Below are 17,729 nucleotides of genomic sequence, written 5' to 3' on the forward strand. Positions count from 1 at the left end.
TGTGTGTGTGCATATATGTGTTTTTGTGATACAGGAGTTTGTCAATGACATGCTGGTGAAGACTAAAGCGCTCTGTGTAAAAGTGAGTGCATGTGTGTGTATGATTGCTCTAAATTATTCCAAACGTCTAAAAAAAAACCTCTTTGAAGACACTTACTCATCCCAGGCAGTGATCCTACGCACATACAGGTACGCACACAGACTCTTGCACACAGCTATGAACTAGGTCGCATAGAATACAGTGTCTGTGTGTGCCTATGTCTCTGTAACCTTGAGGCCAGAGCCACTTCAGATGATTACACATGGGATGTAGAACTTACCAGATGTCAGCAACCAACCCCTACATACCCACACAGACCAACATATATTTACGCTGGCTACCTTGTACTTTATTTCCACAATAGAAGATTGATCTAATGAAGGCCAGAAAAAATAGTGTAAAGGACAAGACTGACATGGAAAATATGGGTGAAAGGAAAGGAATGGTGAAAATAAAATGATTTAAAGAAATGCCTACCTAAATAATTACTAAATAAATGTAAGAATCTGGAAAAGAGGGACTCAGATAGAGAAGCAAAGGAGGAACTTAAAAACAGACAAACATAGACAGAACTGATAGATAGATAGATAGATAGATACGATAGATAGAATAGATAGATATAGGATAGAAGATAGATAGATAGACAGACAGAGATAGATAGAAGTGCAACCTACCTGGAGTGTAGCTTTGATCTGGGAAGGTGTCGCGGCCGGGCGAGGAGAGAGAGAGACAGACATTCATTAACATGCATGCTAAGCCCTTAGGTTACCATGGCTACTTACTGTACATGCACACCCGTCCAGGGTTACCGTGGTAACATACATGCAAAATCCACGCAAACGTCACAATGGATACCATGCTGCACTGGTAGCCAAAACTGAGGTTTGTCTATATATATATGCACACAGCGGCATTAAAAAAATGCACAATGTCTCAATGACTCCACATGTGTGCAAATACACTTACATAAGCGCACACACACATACCCACCCACACTTGTAGATACAGAGGGTGGAGGGGGGTTGTGGGCGAACATATACTTTCCTACCTGTATGTTTGGATTCAAGAGCCGGTTACCCCAGAACTTACCTTGCAGCCGCTTCCTCTCCCCAGAGCCCCCCGACAGATAGCATGCAACACACACACACACACACACACTCACTCTCACAGTCTCTCTCTCACTCTCTCTGTCTTTCTTGCATACAGACACACATACACTAACATTGACTATGGCAGTAATAGTGACGTGAAATAGCAGAAAAACATGTAGGGATGGATTAGCAGTGCAGGAAAACGAGGGACATGCATGGGTCAATATTGAGACTGAGTGTGTGTGTATGTGTGTGTGAGATGTTTGTGTGCTTGTGCAAGTGTGTGTATTCTGAGCTGTGTGCTCATCTGAGTGTTTCCTTGCCTCTGCCCTTGTGCTAGTAGCATGTCAGAAACAGGTGGAGCCATTAGCATGCTAACAGCGATTTGCCCTCAAGGACAATGCAAGCCAGGCCAGGCCTAACAAGCCCGGTTCACTCTGCCTTCACTGGAGGGCAGAGCAGCTTAGACAGTAATTACATTTGTGCAGCGCTCTGGCCAAACTCTCTTTGCTATAGTTTGAATATCTCCAATACTATTTTATGTCTTCAACACTGACATATTGTTGTGCTTTGGAACAAACCCCTGATAAATAGCCCTCTCCTCACACTGGTATGAAAGAAAGAAATATACTGTCTTCCAGGGGAGAAAAACATGCTCGCAGTATATAATAATATTATATTGCTTTGCAAATGTTTCTAAGCTTGTCACAAATCTGCAAAAATATGAGTGTGAATAAAAGGGGATCATTAGGGAGCCTTGAAGATATCTGTAATTGTAAACGTGTACGGAAACTAGCACTGCCACAGCCAAATTGCTTATTTCTGGCTTCAAACACAGTCCTAAGGATCCATTTTTCCTCTAGCAGAGCATATTCATTCTGTATTAAAGATTCATAGCAGATTTTTTTTCTAATTTTCAGAGGGTTATAATTTTATCTCAAAGCTTTATTGTGCAGCTTCAGTGAGGTTGCTGGGTACAAAATAACAATCATTTCAAGGTACCATATAAGAGATGAGCCTTTATACCCATCACCAACTGACATTTACCAAAAAACTACACAGCCCGGACTCATACTTGCACATAGTGATCATCCTCATTTCCAAAGATACAACCATGGTTCCACAATACACAATCAACATTTTACAAAAGCTTCAGCGCCGTTTACTCCATTTGCCATCCACTTCCCTTTCTCAGATACAACCTTTGAATTTGCCTCTGCAGTGTGCCTCAGTGCACCTGAAGAGAGATTTCTTTTGACATACTAACAGTTTGTATGAGTTATTCGCTGGTAGTAATATAGATGCATGGATATGAGCTCAGCCTGCGAATCCTGCGGTCGGAGATATCCCACTGAGCCGGGATGTTGTCAGACCGAAATGAACAGTAAATGGGGCCGGTTTAAAAAAACATTTTATACCACAACACAGCACAAAAAAAGTACATTATCTGCTGGATTCTTTTCTCGGGCCTCTCTGTACTTCTGAACTATTTTCAGAACGAGTGGATGAGTTCAATGATTCAGAGAGGTCTAAGATAAGAAACAAGCATCAGAAGATATTGTTGCACTCTGTTGTCCAAGGCTTATGTTTTGGTTAACTGGCTCCCATTTGCTGCTGTTTATTTCTGTCTGAAGAGCTCCACTGGAATAGCTCCGTACCTTGAACCTCTTTCCTGAGCTAATGTCCATGAATTACAGCAACATCAGTACCGGTGAGTAACCATAGAAAAGACATGAAGTAACCTTTTAAAACCAGTCATTACGCTACTCTCAATTCCCACTATCATCTAACCATCATACTCTAAAAGCCTGCAGCAAGTTCTACCTAAACCCTGTATCTGAGAAACACAGAAAAGATTAGTGAAATATCAGTGTGAAACAATGCACTCATAGTAACACTCAAAAAGGGAGCTAGAAGGGATCTTTGTATTTCATACACCTCCCTATTATGTTTTATCTGCAGCTTTATTCGCTGAAGAATACAAGCATTAATCACTCCAGTAAAGCTGATTTCAAATAATAACAAATCTACTACAACCAGACACAGTTCTGCTCAACCCATATACAGTATATCCATCCAAGTAGACCTCCTAACTGGAACCCTTTTATGAGACTACTGTTACTAACATCAGCCACTACTGCCAAGAGAAAAAATATGTCAGCACTTGTTCTCCAAAGCAACACTTGGCATCAATCACAATTGAAATGTGAGTCCATCTCTAGGAATATAAAACAGCCCCTTAAAGGGTATAAGTAGCCTCTTGTTGAGTGACAAAGTGCCAGTCCAAAGCAGGTATCGCACCTTCCATTCAGCCTACAGAGCTACACTGCTATTAGGCGCCTCAGTAATGATGTGACTTGTGGTGGTGCTGGAGCCTGAACACTGTGAAAGGGTTTCTCCTTGTGTTTGTGCAGGTATGTTTGTGTCAGGGCTGTCTGTCTCACACTGTGCTCTAACCAGCAGCTAAACAGCCAACTGGATTAGACTGGCTTGGATCACACGTCATTCTCAGTTTCTGCAGAGAACTGGTGATAACTTCACTTGTCACTTCCTGAACATAGAGACACCTGCGCATTAAGGCATTCATTTAGTCTATAAAGTCAGAAAGAAATAGCTCAAATAGCTGTTTGTCTGTCCAACAGACCAAAGATATTCAAGTTACAATGATACAAAACAGAGAAAAGCTGAAAATCAGGGGAATATTTGGCATTATATACTTATATCTTAAGTGTAAAGCTACATTATTTTCATGATTTCAGGATTAATCTGCAGATTATTTACTTCAATACTCATTTTGTCTATAAAATATCACAAAATTGTGAGAAAAAAAATTGAGGATTAGGATTTTCCACTTCCCTGGGTGATGTCTTCAGATTATTATAGTTTATTTATTCAACCATCAGTCCATAACACAAAGATACTCAGTTTACTATCATATATAACAAAGAATACCTTCAGATTCTCACATTGGAGAAGCTGGAACCAGCAGATGTTTGGCATTTTTGAATAAAAAGTGACAGAAACAATTAATCGATTATTAAAATAGCTTGCAATTAGTTTTCTGTCAGTTACCTAATAGATTGAAGCTTTAGTGTTTCAGCCCTAGAATGAGAATGACATGGCTTTATTATATGTTGAATAGTAAAGATGGAACTAAGTCTTGAGGTACTTTTCATACTTCGATTTCTTAGTGACCAGTTTGCACAAGCACTGTACAATCTGAAGAATCATTACCTTCTTTGGGAGGTATTCCCATCTGCAGTAGGAGTTGCGTAAAATTTCATCCGCGCTAACCTGCAGCTCTCCATCATAGAAGAGCTCGTTGGGAATCTTCAGAATGGCAGGGTGGGACCTGAAAAGGACAAACATAAATGAAAATAGATGTGGAAAATCAGACATTTCTGTCAGGAGTGACCGACTGAAACCATCTCTACTACCACACCTGTAGTTGTGCAGCAGTTTGGTGACAAAGCGATTGTTGAACACGCCCTCGTTCTTCAGGTAGATAGGGAAATCATTCATCATGCGCTCCAAGAGGGACACTCCTGCAGATAGCAGCAGAGCCTTTTAACTCCAGACACTCCAGAAATACACACACAATTAGAGCAAGACTATGTTTTAAGTTAAAATCTGTGCGTAAACTAACAAAAACTGAACTGCATCTTCATTTATCTAAACTACAGTGTTATAAAAAGGACAATTTACAGTATATGTGAATGTGTCTGTACTTACCCATTCCATATTTTAGCGCAAAAGGGGATCTGAGAATTGGTCCAAGCTGCTTGGGGTCTCCAGCCAGAACAACCTGACCGGATTCTGCCTCGAGCAGCCCTTTGATCCAGAGATAACAAAAATCAACCAACCAAGGTTATTATAGGTAAATAAACTAAACTACAAAAACTATTTGTGAAAAACAGTTTAAAGGACCAGCGTGTAGGATTTAGTGGCATCTAGCAGTGTAGTCACAAATTACAACCCCCTCGCCTCAACCTCCCATTCCAAGCGTGTAGGAGAAACTGTGGTGGCTGCAAAAAAATGCCTCGTCTAGAGCCAGTGTTTGTCCATTCTGGGCTACTGTAGAGACATGACGGTTCAACATGGCAGACTCCGCAGAAGAAAAGTAGATAAAAAAAATGGATCCTCCTAAATGTTACACACCGGACCTTTAACTGACCTTTAACTTTTCTTTACCTGCCAATGGGACTAAACATTCAGTCTCCACGGCATGTCCCGCCTCGTCCACAAACACGTGAGTAAAATGATCTACAGGGATGTTTCCTGTGACCAGTCTGCAGAGATTAGAGAGTACATACATGTTAGTTTACTTACTCCCACAGAAGTACATCAGTAGGGTTGACTGGTAGTATTTTGGATGGCAGATAATATAAACAAGTTGTGAATGCTGTAGCATGCAACAATGAAATGCAACTTTTTTTAAGTATCATGCAGGTGAGCAAACTGAGAGAACCAATCACTACCTTCCAGCGGTTAACAAAGTGGTGACCATGATCCTATACTTCATCAGCTCCTCTTTGGCGGGATAAATGTAACACTGTCCTACCAGGTTAGAGCATGCCTGTGAAAGTACCACACACTAAACTCAACAACAATAGTATGACAGTATCCAACATGTGAAGCAATGGGAAGTGCAGCAGTATTGCAGCAAGAAAGCAAGTGAATGGGGGTCGATAATCTGACTTCTTCAATCACGCATCCAAGGCACTGGCACTAACCTTTAGTTCTTCAGGGACACATTTTGGGTCCCGGCTGCTGGCATACATGCGGTACACTTTACGCTCGTCCACATGGTCCAGAATCTTCTTGCAGAGCAGATCAGCAGCGCTGTTGGAGGGAGCGCAGGCCAGGATGTGGCAGGAAGGCTCGTTCTTTTCTATCTGCTTGATGGCCTCCACAAGAGTCACAGTTTTGCCTGAACAGACAAAGAACCACCAGAATAAAGAATTAAGTAAAGTGAGTGAATACTAATGCTACCTAAAATTGCTTAAACAGTGAAGATAAAGTAATGTTCTGGTACTTGCCGTACCTGTTCCAGGTGGGCCAAAGACCAGGTAAGGGGCAGGTTTGGAGGAGCCAGCTACAATGTGTTGTACAGCCTGATACTGCTCAAGGTTTTTCTCCAGCTTTGAGTCAAACAGCCTATCAAGAGGAAGATAGAGTAACAGATAGGTAAGGTATGAGGTCAGAGCTGAGTCACAGGTAGAGAGAATCAGCTGTTATGTTTTTTCTTTTTTTTTTTACATCTTATACTGTCATCAGGTAAAACAACCTGGTTTTGGGTCGGCACTGTTAGGCCTTGTACAGACTGCCAACCCAAATCTGTTCTATATCTATATCCAGATTGTGTTCTGATTGATGTAGATATAAAGTCTGGACAGCAAAAAACCACATGAAATGCCAATGCAAATTGAATCCAAGAACTTCACAGTATCTTTTGCGTTACTCGCAACGTGAGCGATATGAAGGGCATACAGAGAACATCAGTCAACATCAATACAGTGTCCTATCTGATCACTTGCAAATAACAGTGCGGACAGTCGGCCTTAAACATCTGATTTGAGAAACAAATCTGATTTGCATGCTGTCTGATCAAAGACTTGGAATAACATGTTTTATCTTGTAATGAGATTATGTAAAACCTCTTTTAAATGCCTCCATTAATATGATATATAATGTAATAATATGGTATCCATTAGATCTGATTGAACATAGACCAGATAACTAGGAAGTGAGCAGTATTTTCTGTTACAACTATTTTTTGTAGGAGTAGTTACAAATTAGAAACCCCCCCAAAGAAATATTTTTCACTCCTTTCTCTGTGTAGACCAGCAGAGAGTTTAAATGTATCTTTGGAGAACCATAAATCCAGCCTTAGTTGACTAGAGTGATTATATGTGGAGCTCAATAACTAATGTTGAATGGCCCCTTTCAAACGATCAATAGCATGCAAGGTACAAGTGCATTTAGGCTGTGTCCAATTCCACTTTTGCTAGTTAAACGGCACACTATTTAGGTACACAGGGTTGTATTTAGTCTCTTAATTAATCATAGGTGTGTTTTGGGTATAACATGCGTTAAATCAATCACAGTGTCATCTTCCATTTCCTTTAAACGCCACATGTGCCTATACCTGGGACATTAGTATTTAAAGTGTTAAAGTGTTGCAGAACGGTTTTGTGCTGAAGAAATGTCAGATGATTGGAGACTGGGGATTGGACGATATACGATATTATCATGTATTGTGATAAACACTATCGTGATGTATTTTCATTATCGTCATAATCCTAAATCTGAATAATCGTGAATATCCTCACATGGCTTATGTAATATGGAGCCTTTTGAGGAAGGGATACATATTACAGACATCTGTACTGTAAAATCGCCAGATAACACATTACACACACATCACAAAGATATATGTAGTGTATATATTTGCATGCCTGACCTGAGTTTGGGAAGCTCAGTTTCCTGAGAGGGGAAGGCAGGTGCATCAGGGAACAACACCTTTCCCAGTCTGTACTTCACTGCCAGCTCTGCTGCTCTGTGCTGAAGACGCAAAGTCACACGGTTGACAGTGAACTCAACATTGAATTCCATGCCATCTATGAAGCGATCCAGTAATCTGAAAACAAATTCATAGACAAACTGTGTGAATCTTGGATACTAACAAAAATGTTCACATCAATATTTTTATTGCCTAATTATTGCATGTTACTGTAATTTTCATGATCTTACGCTGAGCCGAAGCCGAGTTTGACCTGGTCCAGCTGCACACTGTGGACGTAGCCGCGGTACTTCACTCCTTTATTGTCTCCTACGGGATACACTAGCAGCGCATCCCCTCGTAGCACAGACGGGCGGTTCTCAGACACACCAGGTACCTGGCGGGTAAACAAGAACAAAGACAGGCATGAATTATTTCTATGTCAATTAATACTTAATTTATTGAAATAATTATACTTATACATGCTATATTTCATGCATCATAATGCATCACAACCTGCTGTCAGGAATGTGTTATTCGACATTAGCCAGTGTACCAGCTGTGCACAAATGTTTAAATTACAAGGGATTATTGTGATATTCTAAAACTTTAACAGTCGTCTTGTGAAGGACATGAAGGACAAGGTGATTCTGTAGGTGAATGAGTGAGATACACATATTAACCTCCAGAACAAGAAGTTTCTTGTTGAGCAGGTCTCTGAACATAGTGGCCTCTTTTCTTTCTTTGTTGGGGATGTTGTATCTCTTGATGTCCACCACCATCTGTTGCTCCTCCAGATACAGCAACAGGTGGAACTTCTCGGAGTAGTTTTCCCAGCTCAAGGGACTTTCCAGCAAGACCCTTCTAAACAGACCAAAGGAAAAGAAACAAATTGTATGGCAGTGCATATGTTGTAGAACAGAAGCTGGGTTGTTTTATATCATGGATGTATGTTTTTGTCACAAAAGAAATTACATGTACAAACTCAAATGCCTGGGTCTTTGGGGGAAAGATCGTGTTTTTGGTTAAATTAATAATCGCATTATGTCTTCAAGTCACTGAGGACTATTTCTGTATTAAATCAAGACCACAATCCTTCCCTAACACTGTGATATTTAAAACACTGCCCTGTAGCTGGACATGAAAAACTGAACTGAACTTACCTTGTATCGGAGAAGAACGACTGCTTCAGTGACTGTATGAGCTGGTTCAAATATGCTGGCAGTTTATAATGTTTCAGCTCAACCACATTTTCTAGCCGCATCACTGACAGCCTGGTAAGAGGATGCAAAATGGATTGGCTACGTCACCAGCAGGTATACAGCATATCAAATTTTACATTTATTTAACAGTGCGTTGAGTTAACATGATACCCGTCAGGTCGCTGTCCATCCACAACTGTGTAATCAACTTCAGGGGTCCAGGCAGGGAGGGAGCGAGGTCTGTAGGGCGCTATAGGTGCTAGCTCCCGTCCTAAGGCAGTAATATAATGAGCCTCAATAAAACGCACAATGTGGAACGCAGTGGAGGTCTCCAGGTCTGGTTTAAACTCGAAGGCCAGTGTAGCTGGATAAAAACCAACCGAAGTGCAGTGAAAGCGGACCTGGATGTCATAGCTGTCACCTGAGAAAAGACAGGTAATAATGTTTATTGTATTCATTACATTTTATATCTGCTGAGCAAATATGGCATCATGATATTTATTACCTGGTTGTAAACAGAGAGGGTTTGTCTTGGTCACTTTGTGCTCATCCATTAGAATGAAGTTCTTGAGCCAGTGCAGTGGGGTGTAGTGGGTGAAATACACAGGGGCTGTTCCAGTGTTTTCCACTTTCAGTTTCACCAAGCACTGTTTCAAAAAAAGGGAGAAGAAATATAGCTTCATATTTATACCACAACAAACAACAGGTTTATCTGATTTAGCAATTGGTCATCAGAGAACACTGCAGCTTCATAACATAAATACCTCACATTCATCCACATGCAAGCAAAGTTTCCCATTCTCAAACTCATAGTCAGAGATGATGCGGATACCATTTTTGTCAGAGATGAACTGAGTCCTGTGTGTGCAAAAAGAGCAAAGGTTATGAGACACTTCATTAAAGGCAGCAGAGTGGTCCGTGACTTTGAAGATTCTGCTTAAATCTCAACATTTTTAAATATACTCTTTCACATATTCTAGTTTTATAGCCGCATTGTGAAATAATACAGCCAGATGAGAGGGGAGGCTGTAGTAATTGCAAGGCCAGTGACAGAAGAGTGACGGTAAAATGTTTTATGGGAAGCTATGTAATTTACAACTTTGTGGACTGCTGTATTCTAGCTAGAGAAGTGGCTTTCGGGAACATGATAACTAAAAGAGGACCCTGTTACCTGTCTGTCTTCAGTTTGGTCATCAGAAGCCCGGCCAGCTGCCTCCGGGCTCGAACACCCGTCACGGCGGCATCTGCAGGCATGAAGGTCTGTACTGTCCCGGGACTGGCAGCTCCACGCGGGGAAGGCTCTGGCTGATGGCCCCTGTGTGAATGCCACTGGTCCTGATAATGAGCTTTGACCTGTGCAGAAAATAACTTTGTCAATTTTGTCTTCAGAGGAAAACTTCCACTATCAAGTAGCTGAATAAACTCTGTTATTTTTTTTATCTTGTACAGTGTGATGAAGAGGACGATGAACAATTTACATCTTTCACAGAGAACTGATAAACTCCTAAACATCCTGTACACCTGACCTCTGGGTCACAAAACAGTCCCTGCTAGGGCTCAAGGGTTGAACTAATACAAAGTTAAGTGACGGTAAGAAAGTCGTCAACTTTATGACGGACAGGCCTATGTTGTAGAAATCTTCAGCTTCAGAAGAATACAGATATTATATTCACGCATTCATGCAGCATGGAGAGAAAAACACATAGAGGTTGTATCAGTACTTCTCTGACCTCTATCCTGAAGACAGACAATTTAGAGCCTTTGCTCAACACACAGGAAACAGAAAAGACAATATCAGGGTCAGATAAGAATAAAACTATTTAGGTAATACATTTTTCTTCTTTGCCTGTACATGACCTAATACTCCCACATTCCAGGATGTGGCCTGGAAGTTCACGGCACACAGCACAGGGTGTTGTTGTGGTTTTGGGCTATATGAATAAAATTTGACTTTGGTGCTCTGGGGTGAATTTTAAAGCAAGTTAAATTCTATTTTTCATTATAAATATCTAAAAATTATTATGGGCCAAATGGGTATACAGTTGGTTTCTCTCAGACCGGAAGTTTCGTTTCTGAGAAGGTGACAACACCCTGTCCTTACACATAAAGTGATTTTGCAAGTCACTGAGCTTTTGCTGACACACTGTTGTTGTCAGTTTAAAACATTAAATCTCTAAAAAACTTGGTGCCAAATCTTTAATATTTATATCCATAACTATTACATATTAAATAAATAACTGATCAACCAAAACAGTTTGTTGTTTTTGGAACCAAGATTAAAGAAAGACATATTTGTGTTTATATTGTACATCATAGCCCTGACCTATGGTGCAGAGTGACATCACTGTTGCATGTGATCACCAGTCCAACAGGATCATCTAACCGCAGCTACACATACCAACCAATTATTTATACTGATCAGATGTGTAATAGACTTTAACCCCAATTACACTGTATGATAAATGTTGTAATGACGGGTCTAAATAAAGAGACATTCAGGTTGCATCCACCCTGCAGTAATTGTTTGTTTCATATGATTTACAACATGTAATTTAAACTAAAACCAAGTTGTGTCAAAATCGAAGTAGGAGCCAGAAAATACAATACAATAAGTTTTATATTTCCACTTCATAAACAACGGATGACCACAACTTTAAAACTGCTAGTGCTATTATTATTAAGTAAAGTAGCTTTAAATAAAGTGAGAAATTAGCTATACTTGTTGTGTAAAAAAAAGAAATGCTATCACAGAGGAAATACAGTAAGCCATTACAGTGACTGAAAGCCAAAGATTGCACATCAACTCTGCATGATCACATCTCAGAGGCTGCAAATGCGGTTTCCGTTCTATAAAAATTAAATAACACGTCAACAGCCTAAAGTGCCTAAAGTGTCATGTGGACAAGCATACCGTGGGGTTGAAGCGAATAATGTCTCTCCGTCTCGTTATTTTGTTGGACACTTTCAGGCCATAGAGGACTGAACCGAAGCAGGGATCTTTGGTCCCTGGATTCCTAAAATAAACATTAAAACATAAATTAATTAATTACGTTTTTTTTTTTTTTTTTTAAATGGCATCTATTATGTAACACAATGAAGAACAACTCACCTGAGCCTGAACTCATCGTTGTAAATGTCTCTGAGTTCAAGTCTGTCTGTGATGGATGCTCGATCAGTCTCATTCAAAAACTCAAAGAACTCCAGTCCAATCTGACAGAATAAAGTTAACTTCTTACCAACCATATTCAGTGACTGATACGATCGACGTTATTCAAACAAGAAAATGTCCAGGCTAACCGTCTGAATACGGATATTAAAAGGCAGCTAAGAAACACCGGGGTTTGCTATTATCTTTCTATTCCAGGACAGTCCGCATGGGCGGTGTCTCTCCTACTGTGCAGACGCGGAGCTGTTTACACTGAGACAGTTCAGCTCGGATATTTAAAGCAGGTGCTCCCACACAGCCTGCCAGCCCGGAGAAACGAAACTTAACGAGCTGCCGAATGAGCAAAGCGAAACTACAAGCTATTAAACAGTTTGATTTGTATGAGTCAGTCAGCGAACAGGTCAACAATAATACCTTCATATGATATATATATATATATATATAATAACTGCAACCTGACTAGTTAATGTGGTGGAAACTGCCTGCAACCCGAGGCATGCAGTAGTAACAGAAAGAAATACTAAGATATTCATTATATTATATATTAAACATAAGTGAATTAATGATAAACCTTAATGCTATTTTACTTACCCATTATTTTAGCCTGTATAATGTCAGAGATACAGCAGTTAGCTACAGTTTTGCTGCCAACTAATTAATGATGTGATTAAGATGGAGAGAGCAGTAATATTCCTGCAGTTAAAATGTGAAGCTGGATCAACACACATCACACAGGATAATAACATTTACAAACCTAGACAGTGTGCATTGGGAAATTAGTCTCACTTGTTTAACTTTTGTTACTGATTCAACCTGTAAAACAGGATTTAATGTGCATAGAAACAGCACTTTATGGCAAACATTTTCTGACTGATTCAAAGCATGCGGTTGCACAAAAGTTTTTTAACATTTTGTCTTCAGAAAAAAATCATGGCTAGGCAAACAATGAGTGTAGACTATGAGAAATGGTCCCTGTATTTCATACAAGCAGTAAATGGTCAATATAAATTTAACTTAAAATTCTGAATGTTAAAACACTGGGATAACTTGGGGCATACTGTATAAGAGGAAAAGACACACGTTTAGACGGGTTTGGTAAATGAAGCAATCATTGCTCTGAGCAATGAAGGCCAGAAGGAGATCCTGATGCTGATGCTGGGTTGTGTGTCATTGCTGGGAGGTAAAGCCACCACCGTCAGGCAGCAACTTGAACTCATTATGTAAAGCGTGCAGGGAGTTTCACCCTTTACACAGTGGTTCCAGGAAGTTCAGTAAGACAGCATTGCTCTAACTTAAGATAATTTAGATTGTCTTCAGTGACTTTGTGCCACAGTTTCAGTTGTTTTTTGTTATTTAGTCTGAGATTGCCAAACCAATAGATCTTGAAGGATGTCAAACTAAGTAAGTTTTAAACTCTTCCTTTCTCTCTTGGTTTTGGTTCCTTGACTTTTGGTTTCCTTCTTTACAGATAAAATAAGTGTTGTCATCAAACATGTGGTTATTTTCCAGGAAGTGGCAGAGAGAAGATGACTTGCAGAAATTAATATATTTCCTTGGTCTTAGAGACATTAATTTGTAGAAAAGGTTGACGACCTAAATTAACAAAGTATTAATACACAGAATTGTGGCTCTTAATATAAAATAAATAAAATTGTGTAATACTGTAGTCCTAGGAAGTTTGTTATACAAATATCTATTTATTCAACTACAGTTTGTAAAGTCATCTCATTGTTTCAGCTAGTAAAATGAAAATTAAACTCTTCACTTGACTATAGTTGACCTGATAACCAAGGGCATTTAAAGGGTCCTGCTCCACATTTCTTAACAAACCATAAAGTGAGTTAATGTTTTCCTGTTTGTCAGCTGTCAGCAGGTGTCAATGATTGCTGCAATGGAAATATAGCTCTTCTCTTTGAAATTGTTTTGGGAGAGCTGATAAAAACTCAGAATTGCCTTTTTATTTTTGCTTGCTTTGCTTTGAATTTCTGAGAGAAATCTGACATGTGGGTGGTGATTAAATGGGTAGGGTAGTTAACTTTTTAGGTTTAAAAACAGTCAGTCTGTATTTTTGTGAAACAATCTTGTTCACTTTAGAATTGTATTAACAAAGAGAACTATCTCTATAACCTGGTTTAATATAACTCAGGTCTATGATCACGTTTGGGATGAACAGCAAAACGTAGTGAGTGAGCACTGATGTTTTTTCATTTGTCATTTGTTAGATATGAAAAAGTCAATCTAACAGGAAACTCACCACTCTAATTCTCTTTAAATAATAATAATTCAAAATGTTTGCTAAATCTAAATAAAATACAATTCTGCTTTGCAGTTCTGCTTTGTGTCTGTAAGTGAAAAACTCCAATCTTAGTTCTCAGTTTCTCATCCAGTTCTTTATTCTACTTCATTCTTGATAAAGTTCTTTATTCTGGAGCTCGTGTGCGAAGTCTGTCCTTCAACACGGGTCCAGCTGTTGCTGAATCACTCTCCACTGTGGGGTGTAAATCAAAGGTGGACAACCCAAATATCCCTTAGTCTTCAAAACTATTCAAGAATTTTTGTACAAAGGAAAGACAAACAGTATGAGTGAGTTTATGTGGATGTGCACATTACCAGTGGTGTGATAAGTGTGCGTTTGTCGGTGCATCTTCTTCCTCTGCATCAGAGACTGTAATTCCTCGATAACCCCCTTCTTTATAGCAGTAATGAATGAATCTAAAAAGAGAGGTGAGTGTATGAGACAAGTAGGAGTTAGCTATGTCTTTGTCCAACCCCTCATTATCCACTGAAAGATAATTAGACTGGTGAAGACCTACTTGTTCCAGATTTGGTCGGTTTTCAAAACTCTCGGGTCTCCAACCACAATCAGTAAGGCTCGTGCTCGGGTCAATGCCACGTTGAACCTCTGAGGAGGTAGTTTCAGTTAGTGTGCATGTACAAATTAGTGTCTGAATTGGTCTTATGGTGCCTACATCGTGGATATTAGTCGCTTCATGGAAATCAATGCCTTTTCATTAATGTGTGTTTGCAGCAAGGTTCCCAGAATTCTAAAATGAGCAGTAATTTATTGTGGTATATATTGTTTTTGAGTTATTGCGTGTTTTGCGTAATGTCTTCTCACCTTCTCATTATCAAGAAAGCCTATAGTGAATCGTTGCTTGTGCGCAGTCAGTTTGGGAGTGCTGCGGACTGTAGACATCAGAATCACATTGAATTCTTTACCCTGAAACTGCTCCACTGAGCCAACCTACAAAAAATATAAATGTCTGTTAAAGGACCAGCGTGTAGGATTTAGTGGCAACAAGCGGTGAAGTTTCAGATTACAACTAACTGAACACCACTCGTGTCAGGTTGTGAGGTGTGTAAGAGAAACTATGGCGGTCATGAAACTCAAACTCAAGCTCCATAGAAAAGAATCTGCACCCTCTGTAGATAAAAAACGTTCGTTCTGAGATAACGAAAACACACCAATTCTTAATTTCAGGTGATTATACACTAATGACAACATATCTATGTATATTATATTCCATTTCTGACAATAGATCCCCCCTACATGTTACACACTGAACCTGGACCGGTGCAGCCACACAAATAAGGCAGAGCACTCATTTTTCTAAGTGGTCACATGCGCCCGCATACACACTCTACTCACTGGGTACAACTGAAATGATGGTGCTCAGAAAATAACTATATGGACACAGGCCCAAGTGCAGTTCCAAAATCTCTCACAAACATGTTTTGCAACTTTGTATCTCCATACCAATATGTTTTCCAAGTTCTCCTTCTCGAGATCTTTATCCATCTCAAGAGCCTTCTGGATTTTCTCCACCTGTTGGCATGAAAATGTAGGACTATGTTAACAAGGTTACCCTTACCACATGTGGTGTTGGTCATTACAGTGCTTGATCAAACTTAAACACATATGCAACTATTACTTTAGCAATATTGTATTAATCATCCCCCACTTAACACACTATATGACAATCTGGACTCAAGTGAAAGGTACAACATTTAAGCCCATCATTTCTGTGTAAAGACTCTTAAGAAAGGCTCTTAAAGTGTTAGACAAAAAACCCAATACTTACCATCACTTGCATGTGTGTGTAGGCGAGTATATATGTTGTAACACAGAAATGTTGATTCATGTGTGTTGTCTTTATAAATAAATTATTAAATAAATTAGATGAATTTAGTTTATGGGAACTGAATATTAGGATCCAAGATGACACCCATTCAACTGAATGAAAAAGTGTCTCTTTACTACCTCTTTCCCTGGTGTTGCGTTAAACATTTGACAAATATTACTTGTAAATGTTATCAAATAAACAATAATAACTGACCAGGTTTGCAATTCAAGGTGTCCTGTCACAGTTTTAACAGATGTGTTTTTATATAGGCGGTCTGTGGGGAAAAAGTACTTTTGGCCACAGAGGTTTTTTTTGGGTTTTTTTTGTATGGCACTCAGCCTCTGGAAAGAAATGACAGCAAAGCTGACTTGCAGGGCCAATTCCCGGTCTATTAATGTTATATTATGGATACTACTATCGATTATTGCAATAACATACTCACTTGTTTTCTGTACGGCGCAATGATGCCAATTTCTCTTGGTTGAATTTTGGTCCCTCTCTTTTTACAAATATGGTCAACAAGGGCTTTCAAGTATTCTTTCAACACTTCCACCTCTGCCATGTTGTAAACAGAGGGACTGTTGGCATCACGTTCATCACTACCTGCCACTCCATGGAAAATCAAAGGGAAACCCTGAGACACAAAAAGAGTAATGAAAATAGAGGTGGAGGGAGAGAGAGAGAGAATTGCATGCGTGTGTGTCTTCATTACTTTCTTGGGCAGGTGTTCCCATTTGCAGAATGAATTGCATTTCTCTTTACGAGCGAAAGGCTGAAGTTCTCCTTTATAAAAGAGCTCATTGGGAATTTTCAGGATCGCAGGATGAGACCTGAGAAAACGTGAAGAGTAAAAATGTGACCCATGGACAAGTTTAGACAACACATGGGCAAGTGAAAAGAGATATCAACGTGTGGTTTCGGTTACATCAACACGTGAAAGAATCACCACTACCACACCTGTAGTTCCTCAGTAATTTGGTGACAAAGCGGTTGTTAAACCCGTATGTCTCATGTGACTTGTAAAGGTCAATGTCCCCCATCAGACGCTCCAACAGTGACACACCTGCACAAAGTAAATGTCTTCAAACTTCCTGAGGTACAGGCAGTAATAAATAGCATTTGGATACCACTTAGGTGAAGGTTCAACCTTGATTATTATTTACCGATTTTGCATTAAATAAACCTTTGATACATCAAACACTTGATGCATTATTAGAACTAGAAACTGCAGTTTTTTTCATTCTTTTACCTATATGTTTAAAAGGTGTACACAGTGCTCACCCATGCCATGTTCCTGTGCTATTCTGGAAGTTATGATGGGGCCTAATTGTTTAGGATCTCCAGCCAGCACTATCTGGCATCTTTGTGGATTCAGTAAACCTGTGGAGGAAACACAGAAATGTTAAGGGCACATGCTATACAGAATATCAATTACTATAAGGAATATAGTGATAATATGACACCTGCTATAGGGATGATACACTCTGGTTCTGCAGCCTGGCCTGCCTCATCCACAAAGATATAAGTGAAATGACCTGGAGGAATCCCCCCTGTCACTAGCCTGAAAAGAGAAAGGGAGAGAGAAGGGAAAATCTATTTAGATA

General features: G+C 39.6%; 2 protein-coding genes across 2 annotated transcripts in view; both read right to left on the reverse strand.

Annotated features, from left to right (window-relative positions):
• The window catches only part of LOC118324079 (putative helicase mov-10-B.1), a 15,511-nt gene extending 3,278 nt beyond the window's left edge, over positions 1 to 12,233 (reverse strand). The window contains exons 1-17 of the mRNA XM_035656217.1: positions 11,945 to 12,233; positions 11,747 to 11,849; positions 10,007 to 10,188; positions 9,600 to 9,693; positions 9,341 to 9,482; positions 9,007 to 9,256; positions 8,797 to 8,907; positions 8,317 to 8,497; positions 7,885 to 8,030; positions 7,595 to 7,771; positions 6,176 to 6,288; positions 5,865 to 6,061; positions 5,610 to 5,707; positions 5,323 to 5,420; positions 4,864 to 4,962; positions 4,574 to 4,676; positions 4,366 to 4,483 (exon numbers count right to left, since the gene is read on the reverse strand). Of these exons, the coding sequence (XP_035512110.1) occupies positions 4,366 to 4,483; positions 4,574 to 4,676; positions 4,864 to 4,962; positions 5,323 to 5,420; positions 5,610 to 5,707; positions 5,865 to 6,061; positions 6,176 to 6,288; positions 7,595 to 7,771; positions 7,885 to 8,030; positions 8,317 to 8,497; positions 8,797 to 8,907; positions 9,007 to 9,256; positions 9,341 to 9,482; positions 9,600 to 9,693; positions 10,007 to 10,188; positions 11,747 to 11,849; positions 11,945 to 12,078 (2,346 nt within the window). The 5' untranslated portion in view covers positions 12,079 to 12,233. The remainder of the gene's footprint in view (positions 1 to 4,365; positions 4,484 to 4,573; positions 4,677 to 4,863; positions 4,963 to 5,322; positions 5,421 to 5,609; positions 5,708 to 5,864; positions 6,062 to 6,175; positions 6,289 to 7,594; positions 7,772 to 7,884; positions 8,031 to 8,316; positions 8,498 to 8,796; positions 8,908 to 9,006; positions 9,257 to 9,340; positions 9,483 to 9,599; positions 9,694 to 10,006; positions 10,189 to 11,746; positions 11,850 to 11,944) is intronic.
• Positions 12,234 to 14,383: 2,150 nt separating this feature from the next.
• Positions 14,384 to 17,729, reverse strand: part of LOC118324081 (putative helicase mov-10-B.1) — an 8,824-nt gene continuing 5,478 nt past the window's right edge. Inside the window, exons 12-21 of the mRNA XM_035656220.1 lie at positions 17,589 to 17,686; positions 17,407 to 17,505; positions 17,083 to 17,188; positions 16,838 to 16,955; positions 16,568 to 16,759; positions 15,759 to 15,827; positions 15,120 to 15,245; positions 14,815 to 14,903; positions 14,612 to 14,713; positions 14,384 to 14,489 (exon numbers count right to left, since the gene is read on the reverse strand). Coding sequence (XP_035512113.1) covers positions 14,480 to 14,489; positions 14,612 to 14,713; positions 14,815 to 14,903; positions 15,120 to 15,245; positions 15,759 to 15,827; positions 16,568 to 16,759; positions 16,838 to 16,955; positions 17,083 to 17,188; positions 17,407 to 17,505; positions 17,589 to 17,686 — 1,009 coding nt within the window. The 3' untranslated portion in view covers positions 14,384 to 14,479. The remainder of the gene's footprint in view (positions 14,490 to 14,611; positions 14,714 to 14,814; positions 14,904 to 15,119; positions 15,246 to 15,758; positions 15,828 to 16,567; positions 16,760 to 16,837; positions 16,956 to 17,082; positions 17,189 to 17,406; positions 17,506 to 17,588; positions 17,687 to 17,729) is intronic.

The sequence above is a fragment of the Morone saxatilis genome, unplaced genomic scaffold, assembly GCF_004916995.1.
Source record: "Morone saxatilis isolate NCDOM2014 unplaced genomic scaffold, NCSU_SB_2.0 Contig15, whole genome shotgun sequence".
Classification (NCBI taxonomy): domain Eukaryota; kingdom Metazoa; phylum Chordata; class Actinopteri; family Moronidae; genus Morone; species Morone saxatilis.